Source organism: Mustela putorius, unplaced genomic scaffold, assembly GCF_011764305.1.
Source record: "Mustela putorius furo isolate JIRA1106 unplaced genomic scaffold, ASM1176430v1.1 tig00537284_pilon_pilon_pilon, whole genome shotgun sequence".
Classification (NCBI taxonomy): domain Eukaryota; kingdom Metazoa; phylum Chordata; class Mammalia; order Carnivora; family Mustelidae; genus Mustela; species Mustela putorius.
In genome coordinates, this window is record NW_025422422.1 from 2,206,870 (window position 1) to 2,219,874 (window position 13,005).

Consider the following 13,005-nt stretch of genomic DNA (forward strand, 5'->3'; position numbering starts at 1 on the left):
TTGTTTATCAGTACTTTAAAGTTTTTATCACCTACGTTTGCATATTTCTTGATAAGTATGTTTTTAGGTATTTTGTCTTTTGCTGACCTTGTAAATGGCCTTCTGTCTTTTATTAAATCTTTAAATTGGTATCTATGGAAGCTCTTGGTTATAGCAGATATTAAAGTTTATAAGTATTTTCTAATTGAATCATTCTTGTGTTCATGGAATAAAAAATGCATATAATCTCTTAATGAGCTCTTTTAGTTTGCTCATGTTTTATTTAGGATGTTTGTATCAGTAATGTGTACATAAAATTAATCCTTAAGTTTGCATATTTTATATTTTTCTCAGATTCTGGAATATGATCACTGCATGAAAAGAGTTTAGAACTATTTCCCCTTTGAATACCTTAGAGTATTTCAAGTAACATTGGACTCCTGTTGTCTTTAAGTCTTGGCAGAACTTTGTGAAGCCATCTGGGAAACCATGCACATAAATTTGAAAACCTGAATAAAAATGGAACTGTTTCTAAGCATACTTTACAAAATTGACTCCACCTTTTAATCTTTGTTCCATAGTTAAATATATTGATTGTTGACCATCAGTCTTAGTATCCAAGTTTGCCTAGTCATCTCTTGTCTGGCTGAAAGCCCGTTTTGGAACAGCATTGTACAATAGAAATGTAATGTGTGCCACATAGAATTTTAAATTCTTTTGTAGCCACATTTTTAAAAACTAAAAGGAAATAGGTGAAATTAATTTGAATAGTCTATTTAACCCATTATATAAAAAAATGTCATTCTAAATGTGACCAGTATATAACTTACTATTGAGAAATTTAAATTCTTCATATGAAGCTTTCCAAATTAGGTATGGATTTTTCCACTTTAAGCTGATCTCAATAGACTAATCACATTTCAAATACTCTGTAGCTATATGTGGTTTTAACGTAATAGACAGTGTGGCTCTAGAAGATTCTTCTAGAGTGGGGATTGACAAACTTTTTTATAAAGGCGCAGATAGTAAATATTATAATTTTGGAAACTATATGGTTTCAGTCACAACTACTCAACTCTTGTGTTAGAGCACAAAAACAACCTTAAATGACATAGAAATGAGCATAGCCGTATTCCTATAAAATTCTACCATGGACACTGTAATTTGAATTTTACATAATTTTCATGTGTTAATAATAACTATTATTATTTTCAACTACTAAAAATGTTAAAACTGTTCTTAGTTTATCTAAAAATTGGTAGCATCCTGGACTGGGCCAGAAAGAGATAATTTTAAATATAGTATATTTTTATTTTTTCCTAAATAGCTATCTACACTGAGAAGGGAGAGAAAGAGAAAAGAAAAGGGATTGTTGAGATGGTTTGGAAATTTTGTAGTATAGGAAATTGTGAGTAAAATTGAAATAAACTGTATAGCCTGCAGAGGGCTGTAGGGGGCAAATAAATAGAGGGCCTACACACACCGGGATTGCAGTTTGAGTCATGCTAACCATGAGTATAGTAAGAGCACCCAGGTCACAAATATAAGTAAGACTTGGTTTGGAGACTTCATGATGTGTAGTTGGCAATCTTGATACCACCTGATGCACAGGTGAGCATAAGAGAATTTCTCCAGTAGTATTGCAAACAAAATTCACAGTGCAAACAAGAAAGATGAGCCAGAAAGCAGCCAGTTGTGTAACAAACAGTAGAATTTACACCCACAATGTAGAAATAAGGGAACCTTAAAGTTTCGGGAAGAACTTTCAAAGGTGATTCATAATCTTAGGAGATAAAGAACTTAAAGCCATCAAAAATCAGCAGTCTTGAAACAACGAAATGGTGTGAAAATCAGCCATTTCAGAGTCTTGTAAGTAAAAAGACCTAGGTGGGCTTCATTATTGAGTAGCTGTCACGTAGGATGAAATGTACTGGAGAATGAAAACTTAGGAAATCTCCAAGAACACTAAACCCAAAATGATCAAAATGATCAGTACTTAGCAGAGACAGAGAAACTAGAAGCTAAGGATTGGAGTCAGTAGTAACTAAAGATGTGCAAAGCATAGCTGACTATACCTTTTCCTGAAGTCTCGAATAAACGTGGACAAAGACCTTTGAAGAAAACTCAAAACTTTATAGTTTTGATGTCCCTTCATCTAAATTAATTTGTAGATTTAATGTATTCTTGGTTGGAATCCCAGTAGGATTTTTTTGGAACTTTAAAATTTGTTTTTGATGTTTGTCTTAGAAAAGTAAAACAAGAAAATTAATGGAAAACTAAAATGAAATAAGGGGGACCTACTCAACCATATGTCAGAAGTTACTGTTTTCAGTGATTGAAACAGTGTGGTACTGACCTAGGTATATACAAGTAGTTAACAGAAAAGAACACTTCACAGTAGACACATGTGCAAGGGTGTCTGTTTAGTGTGCAGGGTAGATTTTAATTTTTTTAAATTTTATTTATTTGACAGCACAAGTAGGCAGAGAGAGAGAAGAAAGCAGGCTCCCCACAGAGCAGAGAGCCCAATGCGGGGCTCGATCCCAAGACCCCAAGATCATGACCTGAGCCGAAGGCAGAGGCTTAACCCACTGAGCCACGCAGGCATCCTGGTAGATTTTAATTTTAATTGACATCTCAAATTAATAAAAGAATGTATTTGAAAAATAGCTTGGAGATAAGTGGGTCCTCTTCCTGGTAGATATAAAATTTAAATGAGAATGAGCCTCGGTGGCTTAGCCGGTTAAGCATCTGCCTTTGGCTCAGGTCATGATCCTCGGGGTTCTGGGATTGAGCCCCACATTGGGCTTCCTGTCAGTTGGGAGTCTTCTTGTCCCTCTCCCTCTGCCCCTCCACACCCCACTCTCTCTTAAATAAATGAATAAAATCTTTATTTTAAAAAGTTTTTTGTTTTAGACTCTAGTTCTTTGTCTGTTAGAGAGAGAGAACTTTATCTTAAAATTTTTTATTTATTTATTAGAAAGAGCCAAAGAGATCACAGAGGGAGAGGGAGAAGCAAACCTGCCTCTTAGCCCAGAGTCCAGTGCAGGGCTCAATCCCAGAACTCCAAAAACATGCTCTGAGCTGAAGCCAGACACTCAACTGACCGAGCCACCCAGGCACCCCTAAAACAAACAAACAAACAAAATTGTTTTTTTAAGATTTTCATTTATTGGGCGCCTGCGTGGCTCAGTGGGTTAAGCCGCTGCCTTCGGCTCAGGTCATGATCTCAGGGTCCTGGGATCGAGTCCCACATCGGGCTCTCTGCTCGGCAGGGAGCCTGCTTCCTTCTCTCTCTCTCTGCCTGCCTCTCAGTGTACTTGTAATTTCTCTCTGTCAAATAAATAAATAAAATCTTTAAAAAAAAATTTTTTTTCATTTATTTATTTGACAGCAAGCCAGAGAGCACAAGCAGGTGGGAAACAGCAGAAGGAGCAGGAGAAACAGGCTCTCCTCTGAGCAGGGAGCCCAATGTGGGGCCCCAGCCCAGGACCCCAGGATCATGAACTGAGCAGAATACAAACGTTTAACCATCTGAGCCACCCAGGTGGCCTAGATTATCTGTTGACATAGAAAGGGATCTGTGGTTAATTGGCAAGTGAAAACATATTAAAGTATCATTATAGTCTACAGTATAAAATGTCTTTGTGTGCATTTAAAAGTGTAGAAGGACGTATGTTTTTATTTGTGTGCATGTATAAACACGCAGATACAAACACATTTGTGTATATATATGTGCAAACATAAATAAGTATGTATTTATGTAATACACAAGCATATTTGATGTCTAGTATGTTGCAAATATTTCTTAAATGAATCGTGAGCTTAAAACAAGTAAGAAACTTCTTTCAGTGGAAGGTTCAATATGTATCCGTTAGGTAGAACTAATTCCTTGTTTTTCAGCTATCTGAAATTTCACATCTAACATAAATGTAGAGAAAGCTATGTTAAAATTATTTCTAAGGGCGCCTGGGTGGTTCAGTGGGTTAAAACCTCTGCCTTCGGCTCAGGTCATGATCCCAGGGTCTTGGGATCGAGCCCCACATCGGGCTCTCTGCTCAGTGGGGAGCCTGCTTCCTCCTTTCTCTCTGCCTGCCTCTCTGCCTACTTGTGATCTCTGTCTGTCAAATAAATAAATAAAATCTTTTTTTAAAAAAATCATGAAATAGGGGTACCTGGGTGGCTCAGTGGGTTAAGGCCTCTGCTTTTGGCTCAGGTCATGATCCCAGGGTCCTGGGATCGAGCTCCGCATGGGGCTCTCTGCTCAGCGGGGAGCCTGCTTTCCTTCCTCTCTCTCTGCCTGCCTCTCTGCCTGCTTGTGATCTCTGTCCGTCAGATAAATTTAAAAAATAAAGAAAAATAAAATCACAAAATATGAAATACAAAAAAATTACATCTTGGTTTTGGGGTTTTGTAGTGGTATGAGATGACATGAATATCATTGCATCCATTGTTTTCTACTGTGACAAAGATAATTTATGGTAGAGGAATCAGAAGGAGATCTTGAAACCTTTGCCCTCAGGTGTACTTAAGGAACTAATTCTGAGGAAATGATTTTTTAAATAGTGCAGGGATTTTTATTGGACCCTTTGATTCTTCCTCTGTTAAAAGCAGATTTTTCAAATGGCTTTTTGTGGCTGTGCATGAAATCAGTGCTATGGGCTATGGCCACTATTTCTAGAAATGAAATAGATTTATAGAAATTAATGAAAAGGAAAATTAAGTAAAAAAAAATAGAAAATAGGTTATGGTAGAACTTTATAAGGATAATGTTTTTGAGATTTTTGTGGGATGTATATGTATATATGGCCACCAGGTCGATGTGAAATATATTTCATACTGTGGGTCACAGTCAAAACATTTAAAAACTGCTGTAATGTAGAATGAAGTTTCTGAATCTTGATTTTAAGGTATAGATTTTAAGATAAGTGTTTCTTTTAAATACGTTTCATAAAGTTAATTATGTCCGCATGTTTTTATATTCCTATGCCCCCTTCTTAATCATACTTACTTACTTATTAAAGATTTTATTTATTTGACAGAGAAATCTGAAGCAGGTGCAGGGTGGTGGGTAGCAGGCTCCCTGCTGTGCAGAGAGCCTGATGTGGGGGCTCTGAGGGTTCAATCCCAGGACCCTGATCTGAGCAGAAGGCAGAGGCTTAACCCCCTGAGCCACCCAGGTACCCCTATTTATTTATTTTTAAAGATTTTCTTTTTGGGACACCTGGGTGACTCAGTTGGTTAAGTGTCTGCTTTAGGCTCAGGTAGTGATCCCAGGTCCTGGCATTGAGTCCTATTATCTGGCTCTTTGCAGGAAGCCTGCTTCTCCCTCTGCCTGCCACTCCCCCTGCTTGTGCTTGCTATCACTCTCCCTCTAACAAATAAATAAAATCTTGAAAAAAATAAAAATAGTTTTTCTTTTTAAGTAATGTCCTCACCCAACGTGGGGCTCAAACTCAATAACCCCAAGATCAGGAGTCATATGCTTTACCAGCTGAGTCAGTCAGGTACCCCATTAATCATATTTTAAAATTGAACCTTTTTGATTACTTTTAACACGCCCCTTTTATTATCTCCTCACCTTCAACTCGTCTCCATTATTTTCCCAAAGACACGCCTCTGGTAGTACCTTATGGTAAATATTACACACAGTGATTCCTTGATACCAGCAGTTCTCTTGTCTAATAGGTATTGCAAATGAATATTTTAAAATTTTTCCTAGCCTTTACGAAGTTTACATTGGCATACATTAGATGCAGAAGTTGCCTTAAAGTCACTATACGGCTGAAAGCCCTTCATTTTTCTTCTGTTGCTTTTGGGGTAAAGTCCAAACTACTTACGTTAACCCAGGAAGATCTTCATGGGTCTTCCTTCTGATTATAACTTGTTTTGTCTTCTCTTGCCCTAGAGCCACGCTTCATCCTACCTATTGCTTCTGAAGCTTAAGTACCCCTTCTTTCTGTGCCCATAGCACTTACTGTACTTTTACACTAATTGCTGATTTGCTTTCTGTTTTTTCTCATTGGATGGATTGATTTCTGAGGGCAGATCATATCTGACTTCACTGTTGAATCCTTAGCATATTGTACAGCTTAATAAAGATTTAATGAAAAACTACTGTTGAACAATAGTAGTTCTAGCTCTCAACATTCATTGTGTACCTCATATTCTCACAAAAAATCCTCTTAAGATGCGGTGATACAGCTGTTCATAAATGAGGAATCTGAATCAGGTTGTGTTAGTTACATGCCCTAGCTCATTCAGTTAATCAGAATTTGAACCATTACATACTCTCTCCTCCCCCACTCCAGATGAAGTATAGAAATGATTTTACCTAATGAAGAAAATCATGCTTTTCATTTTCACTCATTATTTCTCCCTTTTTATACGCAGCTGGTGTATTCTCAGCAGGCCTTGCTCCAGCTGCATTTGTGCCAAATCCATATATTATCAGTGCTGCTCCTCCAGGGACTGACCCATACACTGCGGCGGGATTGGCTGCCGCAGCAACATTAGCAGGTACCTCACTGTCCAGCCTTGTTGCTTATTATGGATTTAGTTTTAATTCTGGTATAAACTTTGTTTTTGTCTATTTGGTCAATTTGAAGTACCTAGGAAATGAAACATTTATCTGAAATGAGCTGAAGTTTCCAGAGTTAGTTTACTATTTTTCCTATTGTAGTGCTAGGAAACAGCCTAAGCCTGGTAACTCTTTCCTCATGCATAGTTGATGTACATTTTAATTTTGTAGTTTTGGAAATCTTACATTGTCAACTGCAGATCTTCCCTTTTGTGACCAGTGCTATTAACCACAGAGACCTGGCAAAATAACGTCACTTCTCATAAAATAAATGGGGGCTAGGTGCTATAAATACCCATGTCAGGGAGAGTATGAGGTAAAGGAGCTTCAGCAATCTTGAGAGAATGAGTATTTAGAAAGTAGTTAGTTTATTTAGCTATTTAAAAATGTGCAAGCCAACTGAGGGGCAAAATGGAGAATTGGAGTTGGAAAAGAACTAACTGCCAAAACTGAAACTACCACTAAAAATCTAAAATGAAAGCCAAAACTATACAATGTTATGTGTTAGTGGTATAGCCATAAAGCTGCGGGGCAAATATTTTTAAACCCAAAACTATATTTATTGCTAGAGTTATGTGCTGGTCAGGTACCATCCTGTTGAGCAAAGCAATTTGTTGATTTTCTGTACGATTATGAGGAGGTTATTTTAGACTAAGTTGGGTATAGAGACAAATTAATGAGTCTAAGGTATGGGTTATTATGTTGGTCACAGGCAGAAACAAGGTAATATCAGCTACAGAGATGTATGTTCACTGGAGTAAGCCTGCCAGTTGAATTTCATAACTCTAGACTACCGTGTGTTGTTTTTTTTTTTACTTTGTTCACTGATACGAATTGTCACTGATGAATAAGACCGTTTTAAACACCACTGCTGATAGTTACTATCATGACCAAAGAACAGTTACTCTTTTCTTGAGACTTCTGTACTCTTTATTTATACTCAAGACTTAAAATATTAAGAAGTCAGAAAATAAACGTTAATTTCAAATTTTTGTTTGATAGCTTGCTTAGCAGACGGGAACTCATCTGTCATACTTAGTAGTTTCTCGTATAGATCTGCATGTGATTCCATAAAGAAGGGATGAACTGTCTTGGTGCTGGTTAACTGGATGTTACTATGTAAAGTTTTGGTTTATCATACAATCTATGGAATCGAAAGAAACTCCTTTAAGAAATTGTTAGTTTTGAGAGTTAGCATTCTAGGCATTCTGGACTTAGGCAAAAGACCAGTGCTACCCAGTAGAAATACAATTTGAGCCAAATAATGTAATTTAGGTTTTTCTAGTGGCTACCTTAAAAAGCAAGTAAAAAAACATAGAATTAATTTCAATATTTGATTTAGCCAAAATATCTAAAATATCATTTTAATATAATTTTAAGTTACTAATAGATCTTTTACACACACACACACACACACACAAAACCACTCTGGGAGGAGTCCTCAAAATCTTGCATATGTATCATACTTCCAGCACATCTCAGTTTGGGCTATCCAGTTTTTTAATTCTTATGTAGCCACAAATGGCCTCTGGCTTCTGTTTTAGACAGAGAGGTTCTAGGTAGGTGTCTTGACTTTTGTTTTGATAATGTATTCTTCCTTCATAAATCCTGTTAATAGTTCTCATTATAGATTGGTTTAAATTATCTTCAGAAATATATTTTATCTAAATTTTTTTAATGCTTTTTACTTTAGTTGATTCAGTCAATTGTACTGGGGTTTATTTTCCTCCAAAACAAAGTAAAACCAAGAGTTTAACTTTACAAAGTGTTAAAATATTAAAATCATATCTGTGGGATTTTAGGCCCTCTTTATTATATCAGTCAGTAATGATGACATCTTACTCATCAGCTTACTAATGGTGGGCCATGTTGTGTACATGGTCTTTTCCTCTCCTAGAAGCAAATATTACCTTAAAGTAGAATAGAACAATAACAATTAATTCTATTTTTCCTACTTTGCTTTCACATGTCTGTGTCTCTGCTTTGTATTACCTAATTTTTGTCTTTTTTTTTTTTTTTAAGTTTTTTTAATTTATTCATTTGACAGACAGAGAGATCACAAGTAGGCAGAGAGGCAGGCAGAGAGAGAGGAGGAAGCGAGCTCTCTGCTGAGCAGAGAGCCCGATTTAGGGCTCCATCCCAGGACCCTGAGATCATGACCCGAACCGAAGGCAGAGGCTTAACCTACTGAGCCACCCAGGCGCCCCAGTTCTTTCTTGGCTTGACTTACTAGTCCATTTTCCTAATCATATAAACACTGAAGTTTCATTTGTTTTCATGTGATTTTCAGTTGTTTTAGGAGAATTGTGACTAATTCTGTTCCAGATGTGAAAAATATGTTTAATAAAAACTTAATTTAAAAAAGAATATTTTTAAATGGAAGATTTACAATTCAGTAACAGTTGTAGTGAGCTTGGTACCAGAATGTTTCCTATTTTTATGTCGTAGGTTGCAGATAAAAAGATCAAGTGTTTTTTATTGTTTTAATTCTTTTCAGTAGTCAGAAAATGACCTTTTTAATAAAGAGAATTTGAATTGAACATAGTAAACCCTACAATTTTAAGAAATCTAATGTTTCCTAAAAATACTATATGTTTTCTAGTATCAAACCCATCAGCTGGCATTCAGTAAATGTTGCATAGATTGCTAAGTGTCCTGTCAATTCATTGGCTCTCTTGACTTTAGCTTTATCATCTCCATTAAGGCCATTGCTGTCACTCCTGAATACTTTGTCTTTTAATAGTCATATCTGAATGAGACTGTCCCCCTAATAGAATCAGAAAAAAAAATAGAAAGTATGTAGCAGGTGTTAAGTGAGAAGAGAATTATAAGGACATTTGCTCTAAGTCTTAATATACTGTTCCTTTTTATGATCTAATGGTAACTGACTTCATTTATCTATAAAATGTAAGTAACTCTTTTTTTGGGGGGGTGGGGTGGGTTGTGGGGTTTAGGTCCGGCAGTGGTTCCACCTCAGTATTATGGTGTTCCGTGGGGGGTGTATCCAGCCAATTTATTTCAGCAACAAGCTGCAGCTGCGGCAAACAACACAGCAAATCAGCAAGCAGCATCACAAGCTCAGCCTGGACAGCAACAGGTATAGGCCTGCCTTCATTAAATTAATACCTGGAGAGTCTTGAAATTCCAGGAGTTCTTTGTTTTCAAGATCTGTGTCTTTTCATCTTCTTCAGTGTATAATATAGTACCTAGTATCTAGTTGGTATACAAGTATATGGACTATATTTTTTTCTAATTATATGAATTTAAAGATTTGGCTGTATTCTATTTCTGTGTTTCTGTTATGAAACTGTCTTGAAATTTCTAGCAATTTTTAATTTTCTTTTCATCCCCTCTCCAGGTGTGCTAATTTCCCTATCCAAGTAATTATCACTTTATTTTCTTCTCGGCACTTAAATTACTATTTTGAATATTACTATATATCTGATCAGGAAAGGATTCCTGCATACTTTATATTTTTAAGCAAGAGGAAAATATTTTCACTAAACATTAGATTTAACTTCTTAAAATAGAAAATATTTATTGCACAGGTGTCCCTATCCCTCCCCAACCCCCCGCTTTCCTGGAACTATTTTAATAAATGTGGAAACACTATTGATTTCAGAATTCTGGTTGTCAGATTCTTCATAATTACACCGAAGAAGCAGTTTAATGCCAAGTACAGGATTTACTTGACAGCTAAATTTTGTCTAAATTTCCTTCATATATTTGAATACTATATTGATGTTGTATTGAAACTGTCCTTTGGCTCAGTTCTTGTAGATTATACTACAGCGTGATTTAATAAATTCTTTGGGCAAACATGAAAATATGCTACCTGAACAAGACACAAACCTATGTGTGAGGCTTACACAGGTGGTGTTAACAGTGAATCCCCCTTGTCCTGAATTGGTATCTGTCTTTGTGAAATAAATATGATCTAAGATTTTGCCATTCCTCCCTCCAAATAAATTTATTTTAATACTACATTGGTAAGTTAAAGAGCACAAATACTAGAAATAATTTTTCCCAAAGGCCTTCTAAAATCTCCATATTACTTAAGATTGTTCTAGTTGTCAAGAGCCAGTGATTGTGTTTTTGAATTTAAATATTTTACATTTTTTCATGCTAAATCAGCAATTCATTGCACATAATAAATATGTTCAAAGACTATCCAGAGATCCTTTATCATATGTACAGAGTTGCCTGGGATAAATTTATGTATCTGTTATTTGATAATTTCATTTTTAAGGAAATCATTTGTCCTTTGTAGGTTCTCCGAGCTGGAGCAGGTCAGCGCCCTCTTACTCCCAATCAGGGCCAACAAGGGCAGCAGGCAGAATCACTCGCAGCAGCAAATCCAACTTTGGCCTTTGGTCAGGGTCTTGCTACCGGCATGCCAGGTATATAGTTAGTTAATCGTAGAAGTTTGCATATGTTTGAAATGTTAAATGTAGACACTCACACTGAAGAGTGAAAAAAAATCAAGAAATGTTTTTAGAATCTTGCTTACATTGTAGTTAGTATCTTAGAGCTCAGATGCCAGTAGTTGAAATCAGTACTATTGTGAGACTTAGCAGGGATGGCATACATGTACTAGGGTTCTTAATGTGTCTGTTTTTTTCTTCTGTTTATGGCATAAGCTGTAGCATTCTCCCAGCTCACCACAGCCCAGAATTCTGAAGCAGTCCTTCAAGAAATAAAATCAGTTTAGAGTTGGCACGTAAGATAAATCTTGTTTTTGTTTGCCATTGCAGCCAAAGAAAGTCATTTTGTTAATACTGAGAAGTTTGCAGCTAAAATTTTCCACTTTGAACATTGTTCCATTGTGTTCAGCTCATTTTATAGTATTGTTTTTTTTTTTAATATTTTATTTATTCATTTGAGAGAGAGACAGTGACAGAGAGGAGAAGGTCAGAGAGAGAAGCAGACTCCCTGTGGAGCTGGGAGCCCGGTGCAGGACTCGATCCCAGGACTCTAGGACCATGACCTGAGCTGAAGGCAGCCACCTAACCAACTGAGCCACCCAGGCGCCCATAAACTGTTGTTACTTATAACTTGGACAGTGTCTTTGAAAATATGCCTATGAAAGCCTAATACAAAGAAAGTTACAAAAATTTCTTCCCATTAACAGACTACAACTCTCAGAAAGGGACAGCAAAATACATGTTTTTGTGAAGTAGATTTTTTTAATACAAAATTATAGATACAAATTTACTACTTTAGTAATAATGGAAAAAAGGTAGTTTTTAATCTGAAACAAGCAGCACTTGTTAACATTTTCAAAGTGAAATTTAAAGCTGCATTTGAAGATCAGTAGGTAATAGGTCACTTCCTATTCTACATTCTCTTCACTCCTGAAGACTCACTTTCTCTTTTAAGTATGCTATTTTTTCAGTCTTAGTATATGAGTAGTTATATAGATTACTTATTAATGAAATGTGAGTTCTGGTTTCCATTTCATCGTAATGCAGTTATATTTTCTATTCATATCACTTAGGAAATGTGTTTAAAGTATGGGAACATATGTCGTTGAGGGTTTCTTTTATGTGTTCTGTGCTGCTGAATACTTCTGTATGTTACTTTTAAGGATTTCTCAATTCATTGCATTCATTCTATTTTCTCATTTTATCATCTTGTCTAGCCCTCTGGATAAAGAGAAGATGTTAGTACTGCAGTCCCTGAAGTACAAATAATAGAATGGATGTGGTTCTCATTTTCTTTCTTTCTTTCTTCTTTTTTTTTTTTTTTTTTTTTACCCCAGCCATGTACTTGCTTCAGGGAAGCTGCTTTCCTGGAGCCATTGTGGATTAGAGACCTTTGAGAATGTACTGGGAAGCTGAAGTTGTAGATATGGAGAGACATGGAAACAAGGCTAAAGGGAACTGAGCTGAGAGTTTATTGAAGACACTGCTAAGACTACTCTGGGTTCCTCTTTCTTTCTTTCTTTTTTTTAAGATTTTATTTATTTATTTGACACAGATCACAAGTAGGCGGGTGGGGGGGGGAGCAGGCTCCCCGCTGAGCAGAGATTCCCAATGCAGGGCTTCATCCCAGGACCTGAGATCATGACGTGAGCCAAAGGCAGAGGCTTAACCCACTGAGCCTCCCAGGCACCCCTGGGCTCCTCTTTCTACCCCTCACTTAACTTTTTAGCGCTGCTTCCATGATTCCTTTGCAGTAATCCTAACATTAACTCAGTAACAATTGCAAATTGTGACCTCCTTTCCTCCATTCTTAATTTTCTCAATTCTTTGTTGTATTTGATCATATTGACGATGTCCAACTCTCTACAACTCCTTTGCTGTTATCTACCTCCTGTGATATTTTATTCTCCTGACTTTCCTACCTTACTCATGCTTTTTATCAGTCTCACTTTCCTCTGTGTATAATGGAAAGTATCTTCCTTAAAAATGGAAGATAGTCTGGCTAGTGATTAGACTTTCTGG

General features: G+C 36.5%; 1 protein-coding gene across 7 annotated transcripts in view; it reads left to right on the top strand.

Moving 5' to 3' along the window:
• The window catches only part of PUM2 (pumilio RNA binding family member 2), a 104,316-nt gene that overhangs the window by 44,184 nt on the left and 47,127 nt on the right, over window positions 1–13,005 (top strand). For all 7 annotated transcript variants that reach the window (XM_013052949.2, XM_004745871.3, XM_004745872.3 and 4 more), the window contains 3 exons: window positions 6,373–6,498; window positions 9,514–9,656; window positions 10,830–10,959. In XM_013052949.2, coding sequence (XP_012908403.1) covers window positions 6,373–6,498; window positions 9,514–9,656; window positions 10,830–10,959 — 399 coding nt within the window. The remainder of the gene's footprint in view (window positions 1–6,372; window positions 6,499–9,513; window positions 9,657–10,829; window positions 10,960–13,005) is intronic.